Raw genomic sequence first — 16,438 nt, 5'->3', positions numbered from 1 at the left:
TGGACCCGGCCAGTGTGATCAGCTGTGTGTGTCTGATGGACCCGGCCAGTGTGATCAGCTGTGTGTGTCCGATGGACCCGGCCAGTGTGATCAGCTGTGTGTGTGTATGATGGACCCGGCCAGTGTGTTCAGATGTGTGTGTCCGATGGACCCGGCCAGTGTGATCAGCTGTGTGTGTGTGATGGACCCGGCCAGTGTGATCAGCTGTGTGTGTGTGATGGACCCGGCCAGTGTGATCAGCTGTGTGTATCTGATGGACACGGCCAGTGTGATCAGCTGTGTGTGTCTGATGGACCCGGCCAGTGTGATCAGCTGTGTGTGTGATGGACCCGGCCAGTGTGATCAGCTGTGTGTGTGTGATGGACCCGGTCAGTGTGATTAGCTGTGTGTGTCTGATGGACCCGGCAAGTGTGATCAGCTGTGTGTGTCTGATTGACCCGGCCAATGTGATCAGCTGTCTGTGTCTGATGGACCCGGCCAGTGTGATCAGCTGTGTGTGTCCGATGGACCCGGCCAGTGTGATCAGCTGTGTGTGTGATGGACCCGGCCAGTGTGATCAGCTGTGTGTGACATGGACCCGGCCAGTCTGATTAGCTGTGTGTGTCTGATGGACCCGGCCAGTGTGATCAGCTGTGTGTGTCCGATGGACCCGGCCAGTGTGATCAGCTGTGTGTGTGTGTATGATGGACCCGGCCAGTGTAATCAGATGTGTGTGTCCGATGGACCCGGCCAGTGTGATCAGCTGTGTGTGTGTGTATGATGGACCCGGCCAGTGTGATCAGCTGTGTGTGTGATGGACCCGGCCAGTGTGATCAGCTGTGTGTGCGTGATGGACCCAGCCAGTGTGATCAGCTGTGTGTGTCTGATGGACCGGCCAGTGTGATCAGCTGTGTGTGTCTGATGGACCCGGCCAGTGTGATCAGCTGTGTGTGTGATGGACCCGGCCAGTGTGATCAGCTGTGTGTGTCTGATGGACCCGGCCAGTGTGATCAGCTGTGTGTGTCTGATGGACCTGGCCATTGTGATCAGCTGTGTGTGTCTGATGGAACCAGCCAGTGTGATCAACTGTGTGTATCTGATGGACCTGGCCAGTGTGATCAGCTGTGTGTGTCTGATGGACCAGGCCAGTGCGATCCCTCCCGCGGCCGGCGGTGTCCCGCTGCGGGGGGCAGTTGGGAGTCCCCCCAATCAGACAGAATAGACGCTGTGCGCATGCGCACAGCGTCTATTCGCGACCGAAAACGGAGATGTGGCTAATTCGCATAAGCCGCACCCTCATTTACATACACCACGCCCCCTTTCCGGGTGCTCGCGCGAGTGTCCCTATTCTGAAATTCACAAAGTTGGGAGGTATGCCTCTGAGGCCATTAAAAGTGACGAGGCTGAAGTTAGCTTCTTATTAAGAACACTCAGTTTTACAAGGGTTAACGAGTCTTGGGCAAAAACTTTGACACCTAAAAACAACATAGGGGAGTCAATTGTATATGACCATTAAGGAGGCGAAGCAGGAAGCGACATGGACAAGATGTATTAACATCTTGTCTGCTGAGCGGAGGAGCGCAAACCCTCTCCAGCGATGTCCCCTTGAGGACACAGCGCATCAGCACACACTGACACGCTGTCTCCTTCCCCCCGGCCGGCTGTACTAGGCATGCGCAACCCTGCAGCTGTTCACGCGGCTAGCGGCAGGGGGCAGAACGGTCAGCGCTGTTAAGTAAAGATAAAACAATCTTACTACAAGCATCATTGTTAAAATCAGATCAGCCCTACTAAGTAATACACACAGCCAGCAGACAGCCACAACAGAGATAATGAGAGTCATTACCATTTCTATAAGCCTCTACTTATGTTCTCACCTGTGTCTGTCCCTTACCTCTGTGCTAAATTACTGAATTACAAAAAAAAAAAAAACAAGCCCAAAACAAGCTACTAAAAGAACTATAAGCCCAAAAACTATTTAAAAAAATCAGAAAATAAAAAGGCCAAATCTGCTTGTTATAAGCTGTCATGGCAACTGTGGATCCACCCCCTAGCTCGCTCTCCTCCTCCCTCCCATCACCTCCAGCCTGGTTCCAAGGGAATATACTTATAGAGGCCTGGTTAGTTACTATGGCGACGCACCAGGTGCCCGGCACTTCCTGTATCCAAGCCTCGTTCCTGCGTCTGCTCCCTCCCCCACACGTGACCAGCACTTTCTGTGTTCCAAGCCTCGTTTCCAGTCAGGTTCCTCCACTGCTAGGTCTGATCTTTCTCTGATCATCTGCTGCCAGTGAGCGGCCTCTGTGACAGTGAGGTCTGTCCTTCCCCTGTATGACTGGTACTGTACTGGGAAAGTGGTGTGTGGTACTGGTGCTGTACTGGGAGAGGGGGTGTGTGACTGGTACTGTACTGGGAGAGGGGTGTGTGTTACTGGTGCTGTACTGGGAGAGGGGTGTGTGTGTGTGTGACTGGTACTGTACTGGGAAAGGGGTGTGTGTTACTGGTGCTGTACTGGGAGAGGGTGTGTGTGACTGGTACTGTACTGGGAGAGGGGTGTGTGTTACTGGTGCTGTACTGGGAGAGGGGTGTGTGTGTGACTGGTACTGTACTGGGAAAGGGGTGTGTGTTACTGGTGCTGTACTAGGAGAGGGGTGTGTGTGTTCCTGGTGCTGTACTGGGAGAGGGGTGTGTGTGACTGGTACTGTACTGGGAAAGGGGGTGTGTGACTGGTGCTGTACTGGGAGAGGGGTGTGTGTGTGACTGGTACTGTACTGGGAGAAGGGTGTGTGTGCGACTGGTACTGTACTGGGAGAGGGGTGTGTGTGTGTGACTGGTACTGTACTGGGAGAGGGGTGTGTGTGACTGGTACTGTACTGGGAGAGGAGGTGTGTGACTGGTGCTGTACTGGGAGAGGGGTGTGTGTGACTGGTACTGTACTGGGAAAGGGGGTGTGTGACTGGTACTGTACTGGGAGAGGGGTGTGTGTGGTAATGTACTGGGAGAGGGGTGTGTGTGGTAATGTACTGGGAGAGGGGTGTGTGTATGTGTGTGACTGGTACTGTACTGGGAGAGGGGTGTGTGTGTTACTGGTGCTGTACTGGGTGAGGGGTGTGTGTGTGCGACTGGTGTTGTACTGGGAGAGGGGTGTGTGTGACTGGTACTGTACTGGGAGAGGGGTGTGGGTGTGACTGGTGCTGTACTGTGAGAGGGGTTTGTGTGACAGGTGCTGTATTGGGAGAGGGGTGTGTGACTGGTACTGTACTGGGAGAGGGGTGTGTGACTGGTGCTGTACTGGGTGAGGGGTGTGTGTGTGCGACTGGTGTTGTACTGGGAGAGGGGTGTGTGTGACTGGTACTGTACTGGGAGAGGGGTGTGTGTGACTGGTACTGTACTGGGAGAGGGGTGTGTGACTGGTATTGTACTGGGAGAGGACTGTGTGTGTGACTGGTACTGTACTGTGAGAGGAGTTTGTGTGTGACTGGTACTGTACTGGGAGGGGGTGTGTGTGTGTGTGCGTGACTGGTGCTGTATTGGGAGAGGGGGGTTGTGACTGGGAGAGGGGTGTGTGTGTGTGACTGGTACTGTACTGGGAGAGGGTGTGTGTGTGCGTGACTGGTGCTGTACTGGGAGAGGGGGGGTGTGACTGGTACTGTACTGGGAGAAGGGTGTGTGTGTGACTGGTACTGTACTGGGAGAAGGGTGTGTGTGTGACTGGTGCTGTACTGGGAGAGGTGTGTGTGTGTGACTGGTGCTGTACTGGGAGAGGGGTGTGTGTGTGACTGGTACTGTACTGGGAGAGGGTGTGTGTGACTGTTACTTTATTGGGAGAGGGTGTGTGTAACTGTTACTTTATTGGGAGAGGGGGTGTGTGACTGGTACTGTACTGGGAGAGGGGTGTGTGTGTGACTGGTACTGTACTGGGAGAGGGGTGTGTGTGTGAATGGTGCTGTACTGGGAGAGGGGTGTGTGTGTGTGACTGGTGCTGTACTGGGAGAGGGGTGTGTGTTTGTGACTGGTGCTGTACTGGGAGAGGGGTGTGTGTGTGACTGGTGCTGTACTGGGAGAGGGGTGTGTGTGTGACTGGTGCTGTACTGGGAGAGGGGTGTGTGTGTGACTGGTGCTGTACTGGGAGAGGGGTGTGTGTGTGACTGGTGCTGTACTGGGAGAGGGGTGTGTGTGTGACTGGTGCTGTACTGGGAGAGGGTGTGTGTGACTGTTACTTTATTGTGAGAGGGGGGGTTTGTGACTGGTACTGTACTGGGAGATGGGTGTGTGTGACTGGTGCTGTACTGGGAGAGGGGTGTGTGTGACTGGTGCTGTACTGGGAGAGGGGTGTGTGTGACTGGTGCTGTACTGGGAGAGGGGTGTGTGTGTGACTGGTACTGTACTGGGAGAGGGGTGTGTGTGTGTGACTGGTGCTGTACTGGGAGAGGGGTGTGTGTGTGTGACTGGTGCTGTACTGGGAGAGGGGTGTGTGTGTGTGACTGGTGCTGTACTGGGAGAGGGGTGTGTGTGTGTGACTGGTGCTGTACTGGGAGAGGGGTGTGTGTGTGTGACTGTTGCTGTAATGGGAGAGGGGTGTGTGTGTGTGACTGGTGCTGTACTGGGAGAGGGGTGTGTGTGTGTGTGACTGGTGCTGTACTGGGAGAGGGGTGTGTGTGTGTGACTGGTACTGTACTGGGAGAGGGGTGTGTGTGACTGGTACTGTACTGGGAGAGGGTGTATAACTGGTACTGTACTGGAAGAGGGGGGGGGGGTGTGACTGGTGCTGTACTGGGAGAGAGTTTTGTGTGTGTCTGAGCTGTGCAGACACGTCTGATAATCACTGACCATAAAGGAATTTATGGTCAATCAATATACTATGACATTCATATACTAATGATAATTATATTTGTTCCTAGACTACTGTGCAGTGAGGACCGAGAACCTGTTTTCCTGGAAATCACAGGAGGGTGATACCTGTCCTGTATCAATCACTGAGTCGCTGAGGATGGACACCGACAGGAGCCCTGTGACTGATAGGATATTAAGTCTCACCCTGGAGATCATCTACCTGCTGACTGGGGAGGTGAGGGGATCTGGGAGTGTCACAGTGACATCACTTATATCTATAGTAATAATACAGGGACATGACTGGGGAGGTGAGGTTATCTGGGAGTGTCACAGTGACATCACTTATCTATAGTAATAATAAAGAGACATGACTGGGGAGGTGTGGGGATATGGGAGTCTCACTTATCTATAGTAATAATACAGGGACATGACTGGGGAGGTGAGGGGGATCTGGGAGTGTCACAGTGACATCACTTATATCTATAGTAATAATACAGGGACATGACTGGGGAGGTGATGGGATCTGGGAGTGTCACAGTGACATCGCTTATATCTGTAGTAATAATACAGGGACGTGACTGGGGAGGTGAGTGATCTGGGAGTGTCACAGTGACATCACTTATATCTATAGTAATAATACAGGGACATGACTGGGGAGGTGCTGGGATCTGGGAGTGTCACAGTGACATCACTTATATCTATAGTAATAATACAGGGATATAACTGGGGAGGTGAGGGGATCTGGGAGCGTCACAGTGACATCACTTATATCTATAGTAATAATACAGGGACATGACTGGGGAGGTGAGGGGATATGGGAGTGTCACAGTGACATCGCTTATATCTATAGTAATAATACAGGGACATGACTGGGGAGGTGAGGGGATCTGGGAGAGTCACAGTGACATCACTTATATCTATAGTAATAATACAGGGACATGACTGGGGGGGTGAGAGATCTGGGAGTGTCACAGTGACATCACTTATATCTATAGTAATAATACAGGGACATGACTGGGGAGGTGAGGTTATCTGGGAGTGTCACAGTGACATCACTTATCTATAGTAATAATACAGGAATATGACTGGGGAGGTGAGGGGATCTGGGAGTGTCACAGTGACATCACTTATATCTATAGTAATAATACAGGGACGTGACTGGGGAGCTGAGGGGATCTGGGAGTGTCACAGTGACATCGCTTATATCTATAGTAATAATACAGGGACGTGACTGGGGAGGTGAGGGGGATCTGGGAGTGTCACAGTGACATCACTTATATCTATAGTAATAATACAGAGACATGACTGGGGAGGTGTGGGGATATGGGAGTCTCACTTATCTATAGTAATAATACAGGGACATGACTGGGGAGGTGAGGGGGATCTGGGAGTGTCACAGTGACATCACTTATATCTATAGTAATAATACAGGGACATGACTGGGGAGGTGATGGGATCTGGGAGTGTCACAGTGACATCAATTATATCTGTAGTAATAATACAGGGACGTGACTGGGGAGGTGAGTGATCTGGGAGTGTCACAGTGACATCACTTATATCTATAGTAATAATACAGGGACATGACTGGGGAGGTGATGGGATCTGGGAGTGTCACAGTGACATCACTTATATCTATATTAATAATACAGGGATATAACTGGGGAGGTGAGGGGATCTGGGAGCGTCACAGTGACATCACTTATATCTATAGTAATAATACAGGGACATGACTGGGGAGGTGAGGGGATATGGGAGTGTCACAGTGACATCGCTTATATCTATAGTAATAATACAGGGACATGACTGGGGAGGTGAGGGGATCTGGGAGAGTCACAGTGACATCACTTATATCTATAGTAATAATACAGGGACATGACTGGGGAGGTGAGAGATCTGGGAGTGTCACAGTGACATCACTTATATCTGTAGTAATAATACAGGGACATGACTGGGGAGGTGAGAGATCTGGGAGTGTCACAGTGACATCACTTATATCTGTAGTAATAATACAGGGACATGACTGGGGAGGTGAGAGATCTGGGAGTGTCACAGTGACATCACTTATATCTATAGTAATAATACAGGGACATGACTGGGGAGGTGAGGGGATCTGGGAGAGTCACAGTGACATCACTTATATCTATAGTAATAATACAGGGACATGACTGGGGAGGTGATGGTGACATCACTTACATCTATAGTAATAATACAGGGACATGACTGGGGGGGTGAGAGATCTGGGAGCGTCACAGTGACATCACTTATATCTATAGTAATAATACAGGGACATGACGGGGGGTGAGGAGATCTGGGAGCGTCACTGTAACATCACTTATATCTATAGTAATAATACAGGGACATGACGGGAGGTGAGGGGATCTGGGAGTGTCACAGTGACATCACTTATATCTATAGTAATAATACAGGGACATGACTGGGGAGGTGAGGGGGATCTGGGAGTGTCACAATGACATCACTTATATCTATAGTAATAATACAGGGACGTGACTGGGGAGGTGAGGGGATCTGGGAGCGTCACTGTAACATCACTTATATCTATAGTAATAATACAGGACATGACTGGGGAGGCGAGGGGGATCTGGGAGTGTCACAATGACATCACTTATATCTATAGTAATAATACAGGGACGTGACTGGGGAGGTGAGGGGATCTGGGAGCGTCACTGTAACATCACTTATATCTATAGTAATAATACAGGGACATGACTGGGGAGGTGAGGGGATCTGGGAGTGTCACAGTGACATCACTTATATCTATAGTAATAATACAGGGACATGACTGGGGAAGTGAGGGGATCTGGGAGTGTCACAGTGACATCACTTATATCTATAGTAATAATACAGGGACGTGACTGGGGAGGTGAGGGGATCTGGGAGTGTCACAGTGACATCGCTTATATCTATAGTAATAATACAGAGACATGACTGGGGAGGTGAGGGGATCTGGGGGTGTCACAGTGACATCACTTATATCTATAGTAATAATACAGGGACATGACTGGAGAGGTGAGGGGGATCTGGGAGCGTCACAGTGACATCACTTATATCTATAGTAATAATACAGGGACGTGACTGGGGAGGTGAGGGGATCTGGGAGCGTCACAGTGACATCACTTATATCTATAGTAATAATACAGGGACATGACTGGGGGGTGAGGGGATCTGGGAGTGTCACAGTGACATCACTTATATCTATAGTAATAATACAGGACATGACTGGGGAGGTGAGGGGATCTGGGAGTGTCACTGTGACATCACTTATATCTATAGTAATGATACAGGGACATGACTGGGGAGGTGAGGGGGATCTGGGAGAGTCACAGTGACATCACTTATATCTATAGTAATAATACAGGGACATGACTGGGGAGGTGAGGGGATCTGGGAGCATCACTGTGACATCACTTATGTCTATAGTAATAATACAGGGACGTGACTGGGGAGGTGAGGGGGATCTGGGAGCGTCACAGTGACATCACTTATATCTATAGTAATAATACAGGGACATGACTGGGGAGGTGAGGGGATCTGGGAGCGTCACAGTGACATCACTTATATCTATAGTAATAATACAGGGACATGACTGGGGAGGTGCGGGGATCTGGGAGCGTCACAGTGACATCACTTATATCTATAGTAATAATACAGGGACATGACTGGGGAGCTGAGGGGGATCTGGGAGTGTCACAGTGACATCACTTCTATCTATAGTAATAATACAGGGAGATGACTGGGGAGGTGAGGGGATCTGGGAGTGTCACAGTGACATAACTTATATCTATAGTAATAATACAGGACATGACTGGGGAGGTGAGGGGATCTGGGAGTGTCACAGTGACATCACTTATATCTATAGTAATAATACAGGGACATGACTGGGGAGGTGAGGGGATCTGGGAGTGTCACAGTGACATCACTTATATCTATAGTAATAATACAGGGACATGACTGGGGAGGTGATGGTGACATCACTTCTATCTATAGTAATAATATAGGGACATGACTGGGGAGGTGAGGGGATCTGGGAGTGTCACAGTGACATCACTTATATCTATAGTAATAATACAGGGACATGACTGGGGAGGGGATCTGGGAGTGTCACAGTGACATCACTTATATCTATAGTAATAATACAGGGACGTGACTGGGGAGGTGAGGGGGATCTGGGAGCATCACAGTGACATTAATTATATATATAGTAATAATACAGGGACATGACTGGGGAGGTGAGGGGGATCTGGGAGTGTCACAGTGACATCACTTATATCTATAGTAACAATACAGGGACGTGACTGGGGAGGTGAGGGGATCTGGAAGCGTCACAGTGACATCACTTATATCTATAGTAATAATTCAGGGACGTGACTGGGGAGGTGAGGGGATCTGGGAGCGTCACAGTGACATCACTTATATCTATAGTAATAATACAGGGACGTGACTGGGGAGGTGAGGGGATCTGGGAGTATCACTGTGACGTCACTTATATCTATAGTAATAATACAGGGACATGACTGGGGAGGTGAGGGGGATCTGGGAGTGTCACAGTGACATCACTTATATCTATAGTAATAATACAGGGACGTGACTGGGGAGGTGAAGGGATCTGGGAGCGTCACAGTGACATCACTTATATCTGTTGTAATAATACAGGGACATGACTGGGGAGGTGAGGGGATCTGGGAGTATCACTGTGACGTCACTTATATCTATAGTAGTAATACAGGGACATGACTGGGGAGGTGAGGGGGATCTGGGAGCGTCACAGTGACATCACTTATATCTATAGTAATAATACAGGGACGTGACTGGGGAGGTAAGGGGATCTTGGAGCGTCACAGTGACATCACTTATATCTATAGTAATAATACAGGGACATAACTGGGGAGGTGAGGGGATCTGGGAGCGTCACAGTGACATCACTTATATCTATAGTAATAATACAGGGACATGACTGGGGAGGTGAGGGGATCTGGGAGCGTCACAGTGACATCACTTATATCTATAGTAATAATACAGGGACGTGACTGGGGAGGTGAGGGGATCTGGGAGTATCACAGTGACATCACTTATATCTATATTAATAATACAGGGACGTGACTGGGGGGGGTGAGGGGAACTGGGAGTGTCACAGTGACATCACTTATATCTATAGTAATAATACAGGACATGACTGGGGAGGTGAGGGGATCTGGGAGCGTCACAGTGACATCACTTATATCTATAGTAATAATACAGGGACATGACTGGGGAGGTGAGGGGGATCTGGGAGTGTCACAGTGACATCACTTATATCTATAGTAATAATACAGGGACATGACTGGGGGGGGTGAGGGGATTTGGGAGAGTCACAGTGACATCGCTTATATCTATAGTAATAATACAGGGATGTGACTGGGGAGGTGAGGGGGATCTGGGAGTGTCACAGTGACATCACTTATATCTATAGTAATAATACAGGGACATGGCTGGGGAGGTGAGGGGAACTGGGAGTGTCACAGTGACATCACTTATATCTATAGTAATAATACAGGTACATGACTGGGGAGGTGAGGGGATCTGGGGGTGTCACAGTGACATCACTTATATCTATAGTAATAATACAGGTACATGACTGGGGAGGTGAGGGGAATCTGGGAGCGTCACAGTGACATCACTTATATCTATAGTAATAATACAGGGACATGACTGGGGGGGGTGAGGGGATCTAGGAGAGTCACAGTGACATCGCTTATATCTATAGTAATAATACAGGGATGTGACTGGGGAGGTGAGGGGGATCTGGGAGTATCACAGTGACATCACTTATATCTATAGTAATAATACAGGGACATGGCTGGGGAGGTGAGGGGAACTGGGAGTGTCACAGTGACATCACTTATATCTATAGTAATAATACAGGTACATGACTGGGGAGGTGAGGGGGATCTGGGGGTGTCACAGTGACATCACTTATATCTATAGTAATAATACAGGTACATGACTGGGGAGGTGAGGGGGATCTGGGAGTGTCACAGTGACATCACTTATATCTATAGTAATAATACAGGGACGTGACTGGGGAGGTGAGGGGATCTGAGAGTGTCACAGTGACATCACTTATATCTACAGTAATAATACAGGGACATGACTGGGGAGGTGAGGGGATCTGGGAGTATCACTGTGACGTCACTTATATCTATAGTAATAATACAGGGACATGACTGGGGAGGTGAGGGGGATCTGGGAGTGTCACAGTGACATCACTTATATCTATAGTAATAATACAGGGACGTGACTGGGGAGGTGAAGGGATCTGGGAGCGTCACAGTGACATCACTTATATCTGTTGTAATAATACAGGGACATGACTGGGGAGGTGAGGGGATCTGGGAGTATCACTGTGACGTCACTTATATCTATAGTAGTAATACAGGGACATGACTGGGGAGGTGAGGGGGATCTGGGAGCGTCACAGTGACATCACTTATATCTATAGTAATAATACAGGGACGTGACTGGGGAGGTAAGGGGATCTTGGAGCGTCACAGTGACATCACTTATATCTATAGTAATAATACAGGGACATAACTGGGGAGGTGAGGGGATCTGGGAGCGTCACAGTGACATCACTTATATCTATAGTAATAATACAGGGACATGACTGGGGAGGTGAGGGGATCTGGGAGCGTCACAGTGACATCACTTATATCTATAGTAATAATACAGGGACGTGACTGGGGAGGTGAGGGGATCTGGGAGTATCACAGTGACATCACTTATATCTATATTAATAATACAGGGACGTGACTGGGGGGGGTGAGGGGAACTGGGAGTGTCACAGTGACATCACTTATATCTATAGTAATAATACAGGACATGACTGGGGAGGTGAGGGGATCTGGGAGCGTCACAGTGACATCACTTATATCTATAGTAATAATACAGGGACATGACTGGGGAGGTGAGGGGGATCTGGGAGTGTCACAGTGACATCACTTATATCTATAGTAATAATACAGGGACATGACTGGGGGGGGTGAGGGGATCTGGGAGAGTCACAGTGACATCGCTTATATCTATAGTAATAATACAGGGATGTGACTGGGGAGGTGAGGGGGATCTGGGAGTGTCACAGTGACATCACTTATATCTATAGTAATAATACAGGGACATGGCTGGGGAGGTGAGGGGAACTGGGAGTGTCACAGTGACATCACTTATATCTATAGTAATAATACAGGTACATGACTGGGGAGGTGAGGGGATCTGGGGGTGTCACAGTGACATCACTTATATCTATAGTAATAATACAGGTACATGACTGGGGAGGTGAGGGGAATCTGGGAGCGTCACAGTGACATCACTTATATCTATAGTAATAATACAGGGACATGACTGGGGGGGGTGAGGGGATCTAGGAGAGTCACAGTGACATCGCTTATATCTATAGTAATAATACAGGGATGTGACTGGGGAGGTGAGGGGGATCTGGGAGTATCACAGTGACATCACTTATATCTATAGTAATAATACAGGGACATGGCTGGGGAGGTGAGGGGAACTGGGAGTGTCACAGTGACATCACTTATATCTATAGTAATAATACAGGTACATGACTGGGGAGGTGAGGGGGATCTGGGGGTGTCACAGTGACATCACTTATATCTATAGTAATAATACAGGTACATGACTGGGGAGGTGAGGGGGATCTGGGAGTGTCACAGTGACATCACTTATATCTATAGTAATAATACAGGGACGTGACTGGGGAGGTGAGGGGATCTGAGAGTGTCACAGTGACATCACTTATATCTACAGTAATAATACAGGGACATGACTGGGGAGGTGAGGGAGATCTGGGAGTGTCACAGTGACATCACTTATATCTACAGTAATAATACAGGGACATAACTGGGGAGGTGAGGGGGATCTGGGAGCGTCACAGTGACATCACTTATATCTATAGTAATAATACAGGGACGTGACTGGGGGGTGAGGGGATCTGGGAGCGTCACAGTGACATCACTTATATCTATAGTAATAATACAGGGACATGACTGGGGAGGTGCGGGGATCTGGGAGCGTCACAGTGACATCACTTATATCTATAGTAATAATACAGGGACATGACTGGGGAGGTGAGGGGATCTGGGAGCGTCACAGTGACATCACTTATATCTATAGTAATAATACAGGGACATGACTGGGGAGGTGAGGGGATCTGGGAGCGTCACTGTGACATCACTTATATCTATAGTAATAATACAGGGACATGACTGGGGAGGTGAGGGGATCTGGGAGCGTCACAGTGACATCACTTATATCTATAGTAATAATACAGGGACATGACTGGGGAGGTGAGGGGATCTGGGAGTATCACTGTGACGTCACTTATATCTATAGTAATAATACAGGGACATGACTGCGGAGATGAGGGGATCTGGGAGCGTCACAGTGACATCACTTATATCTATAGTAATAATACAGGGACGTGACTGGGGGGTGAGGGGATCTGGGAGCGTCACAGTGACATCACTTATATCTATAGTAATAATACAGGGACATGACTGCGGAGATGAGGGGATCTGGGAGCGTCACAGTGACATCACATATATCTATAGTAATAATACAGGGACATGACTGGGGAGGTGAGGGGATCTGGGAGCGTCACAGTGACATCACTTATATCTATAGTAATAATACAGGGACGTGACTGGGGAGGTGAGGGGATCTGGGAGTGTCACTGTGACATCACTTATATCTGTAGTAATAATACAGGGACATGACTGGGGAGGTGAGGGGATCTGGGAGCGTCACAGTGACATCACTTATATCTATAGTAATAATACAGGGACATGACTGGGGAGGTGAGGGGGATCTGGGAGCGTCACAGTGACATCACTTATATCTATAGTAATAATACAGGGACGTGACTGGGGGGTGAGGGGATCTGGGAGCGTCACAGTGACATCACTTATATCTATAGTAATAATACAGGGACATGACTGGGGAGGTGCGGGGATCTGGGAGCGTCACAGTGACATCACTTATATCTATAGTAATAATACAAGGACATGACTGGGGAGGTGCGGGGATCTGGGAGCGTCACAGTGACATCACTTATATCTATAGTAATAATACAGGGACATGACTGGGGAGGTGAGGGGGATCTGGGAGCGTCACAGTGACATCACTTATATCTATAGTAATAATACAGGGACATGACTGGGGAGGTGCGGGGATCTGGGAGCGTCACAGTGACATCACTTATATCTATAGTAATAATACAGGGACATGACTGGGGAGGTGAGGGGGATCTGGGAGCGTCACAGTGACATCACTTATATCTATAGTAATAATACAGGGACATGACTGGGGAGGTGAGGGGGATCTGGGAGCGTCACAGTGACATCACTTATATCTATAGTAATAATACAGGGACGTGACTGGGGAGGTGAGGGGATCTGAGAGTGTCACAGTGACATCACTTATATCTATAGTAATAATACAGGGACATGACTGGGGAGGTGAGGGGGATCTGGGAGCGTCACAGTGACATCACTTATATCTGTAGTAATAATACAGGGACATGACTGGGGAGGTGAGGGGATCTGGGAGCGTCACAGTGACATCACTTATATCTATAGTAATAATACAGGGACATGACTGGGGAGGTGAGGGGGATCTGGGAGCGTCACAGTGACATCACTTATATCTATAGTAATAATACAGGGACGTGACTGGGGGGTGAGGGGATCTGGGAGCGTCACAGTGACATCACTTATATCTATAGTAATAATACAGGGACGTGACTGCGGAGATGAGGGGATCTGGGAGCGTCACAGTGACATCACATATATCTATAGTAATAATACAGGGACATGACTGGGGAGGTGAGGGGATCTGGGAGCGTCACAGTGACATCACTTATATCTATAGTAATAATACAGGGACGTGACTGGGGAGGTGAGGGGATCTGGGAGTGTCACTGTGACATCACTTATATCTGTAGTAATAATACAGGGACATGACTGGGGAGGTGAGGGGATCTGGGAGCGTCACAGTGACATCACTTATATCTATAGTAATAATACAGGGACATGACTGGGGAGGTGAGGGGGATCTCGGAGCGTCACAGTGACATCACTTATATCTATAGTAATAATACAGGGACGTGACTGGGGAGGTGAGGGGATCTGGGAGTGTCACTGTGACGTCACTTATCTATAGTAATAATACAGGGACGTGACTTGGGAGGTGAGGGGATCTGGGAGCGTCACAGTGACATCACTTATATCTATAGTAATAATACAGGGACATGACTGGGGAGGTGAGGGGGATCTGGGAGCGTCACAGTGACATCACTTATATCTATAGTAATAATACAGGGACGTGACTGGGGGGTGAGGGGATCTGGGAGCGTCACAGTGACATCACTTATATCTATAGTAATAATACAGGGACATGACTGGGGAGGTGAGGGGGATCTGGGAGCGTCACAGTGACATCACTTATATCTATAGTAATAATACAGGGACGTGACTGGGGAGGTGAGGGGATCTGGGAGCGTCACTGTGACGTCACATATATCTATAGTAATAATACAGGGACATGACTGGGGAGGTGAGGGGAATCTGGGAGCGTCACAGTGACATCACTTATATCTATAGTAATAATACAGGGACGTGACTGGGGGGTGAGGGGATCTGGGAGCGTCACAGTGACATCACTTATATCTATAGTAATAATACAGGGACGTGACTGGGGGGTGAGGGGATCTGGGAGCGTCACAGTGACATCACTTATATCTATAGTAATAATACAGGGACATGACTGGGGAGGTGCGGGGATCTGGGAGCGTCACAGTGACATCACTTATATCTATAGTAATAATACAGGGACATGACTGGGGAGGTGAGGGGGATCTGGGAGCGTCACAGTGACATCACTTATATCTATAGTAATAATACAGGGACGTGACTGGGGGGTGAGGGGATCTGGGAGCGTCACAGTGACATCACTTATATCTATAGTAATAATACAGGGACGTGACTGGGGGGGTGAGGGGATCTGGGAGTGTCACAGTGACATCACTTATATCTATAGTAATAATACAGGGACATGACTGGGGAGGTGCGGGGATCTGGGAGCGTCACAGTGACATCACTTATATCTATAGTAATAATACAGGGACATGACTGGGGAGGTGAGGGGGATCTGGGAGCGTCACAGTGACATCACTTATATCTATAGTAATAATACAGGGACGTGACTGGGGGGTGAGGGGATCTGGGAGCGTCACAGTGACATCACTTATATCTATAGTAATAATACAGGGACATGACTGGGGGGGGGGGTGAGGGGATCTGGGAGTGTCACAGTGACATCACTTATATCTATAGTAATAATACAGGGACATGACTGGGGGGTGAAGGGGATCTTACACATACACATCTCAGCAGATCCGATTGGCTATACAGAGGAGCACAGAAGTCCGATTTCTGTGGCTAGATATGTGTAACTGGTCAGCACCGGTGCGCTCGCACTTACCGTGTGTTTGCAGCGTGGTGTAGATGTTATTGCAGCCTATAGAGATTACTCTGAGATCCCGCAATGTCAGGATGAT

The 16,438-nt window shown here is 48.6% G+C and overlaps 1 protein-coding gene across 4 annotated transcripts in view; it reads left to right on the top strand.

The window, feature by feature from the left end:
* Positions 1-2,066: 2,066 nt before the first annotated feature.
* LOC146058284 (uncharacterized) overlaps positions 2,067-16,438 on the top strand; it is a 31,285-nt gene continuing 16,913 nt past the window's right edge. Inside the window, exons 1-2 of one of the 4 annotated variants that reach the window (XM_083170514.1) lie at positions 2,067-2,239; positions 4,881-5,047. In XM_083170514.1, coding sequence (XP_083026640.1) covers positions 2,110-2,239; positions 4,881-5,047 — 297 coding nt within the window. In that variant the 5' untranslated portion in view covers positions 2,067-2,109. Of the gene's footprint in view, positions 2,309-4,880; positions 5,048-16,438 lie in introns of all 4 variants that reach the window. The other 3 variants (XM_083170513.1, XM_083170515.1, XM_083170516.1) reach the window with 3 other exon arrangements.

This window comes from Crinia signifera, chromosome 2 (genome assembly GCF_055691185.1).
Source record: "Crinia signifera chromosome 2, ASM5569118v1, whole genome shotgun sequence".
NCBI classification, from domain to species: domain Eukaryota; kingdom Metazoa; phylum Chordata; class Amphibia; order Anura; family Myobatrachidae; genus Crinia; species Crinia signifera.
Note: the sequence above shows the minus strand (reverse complement) of the source record. Positions and strands in the feature narration are given on the sequence as shown.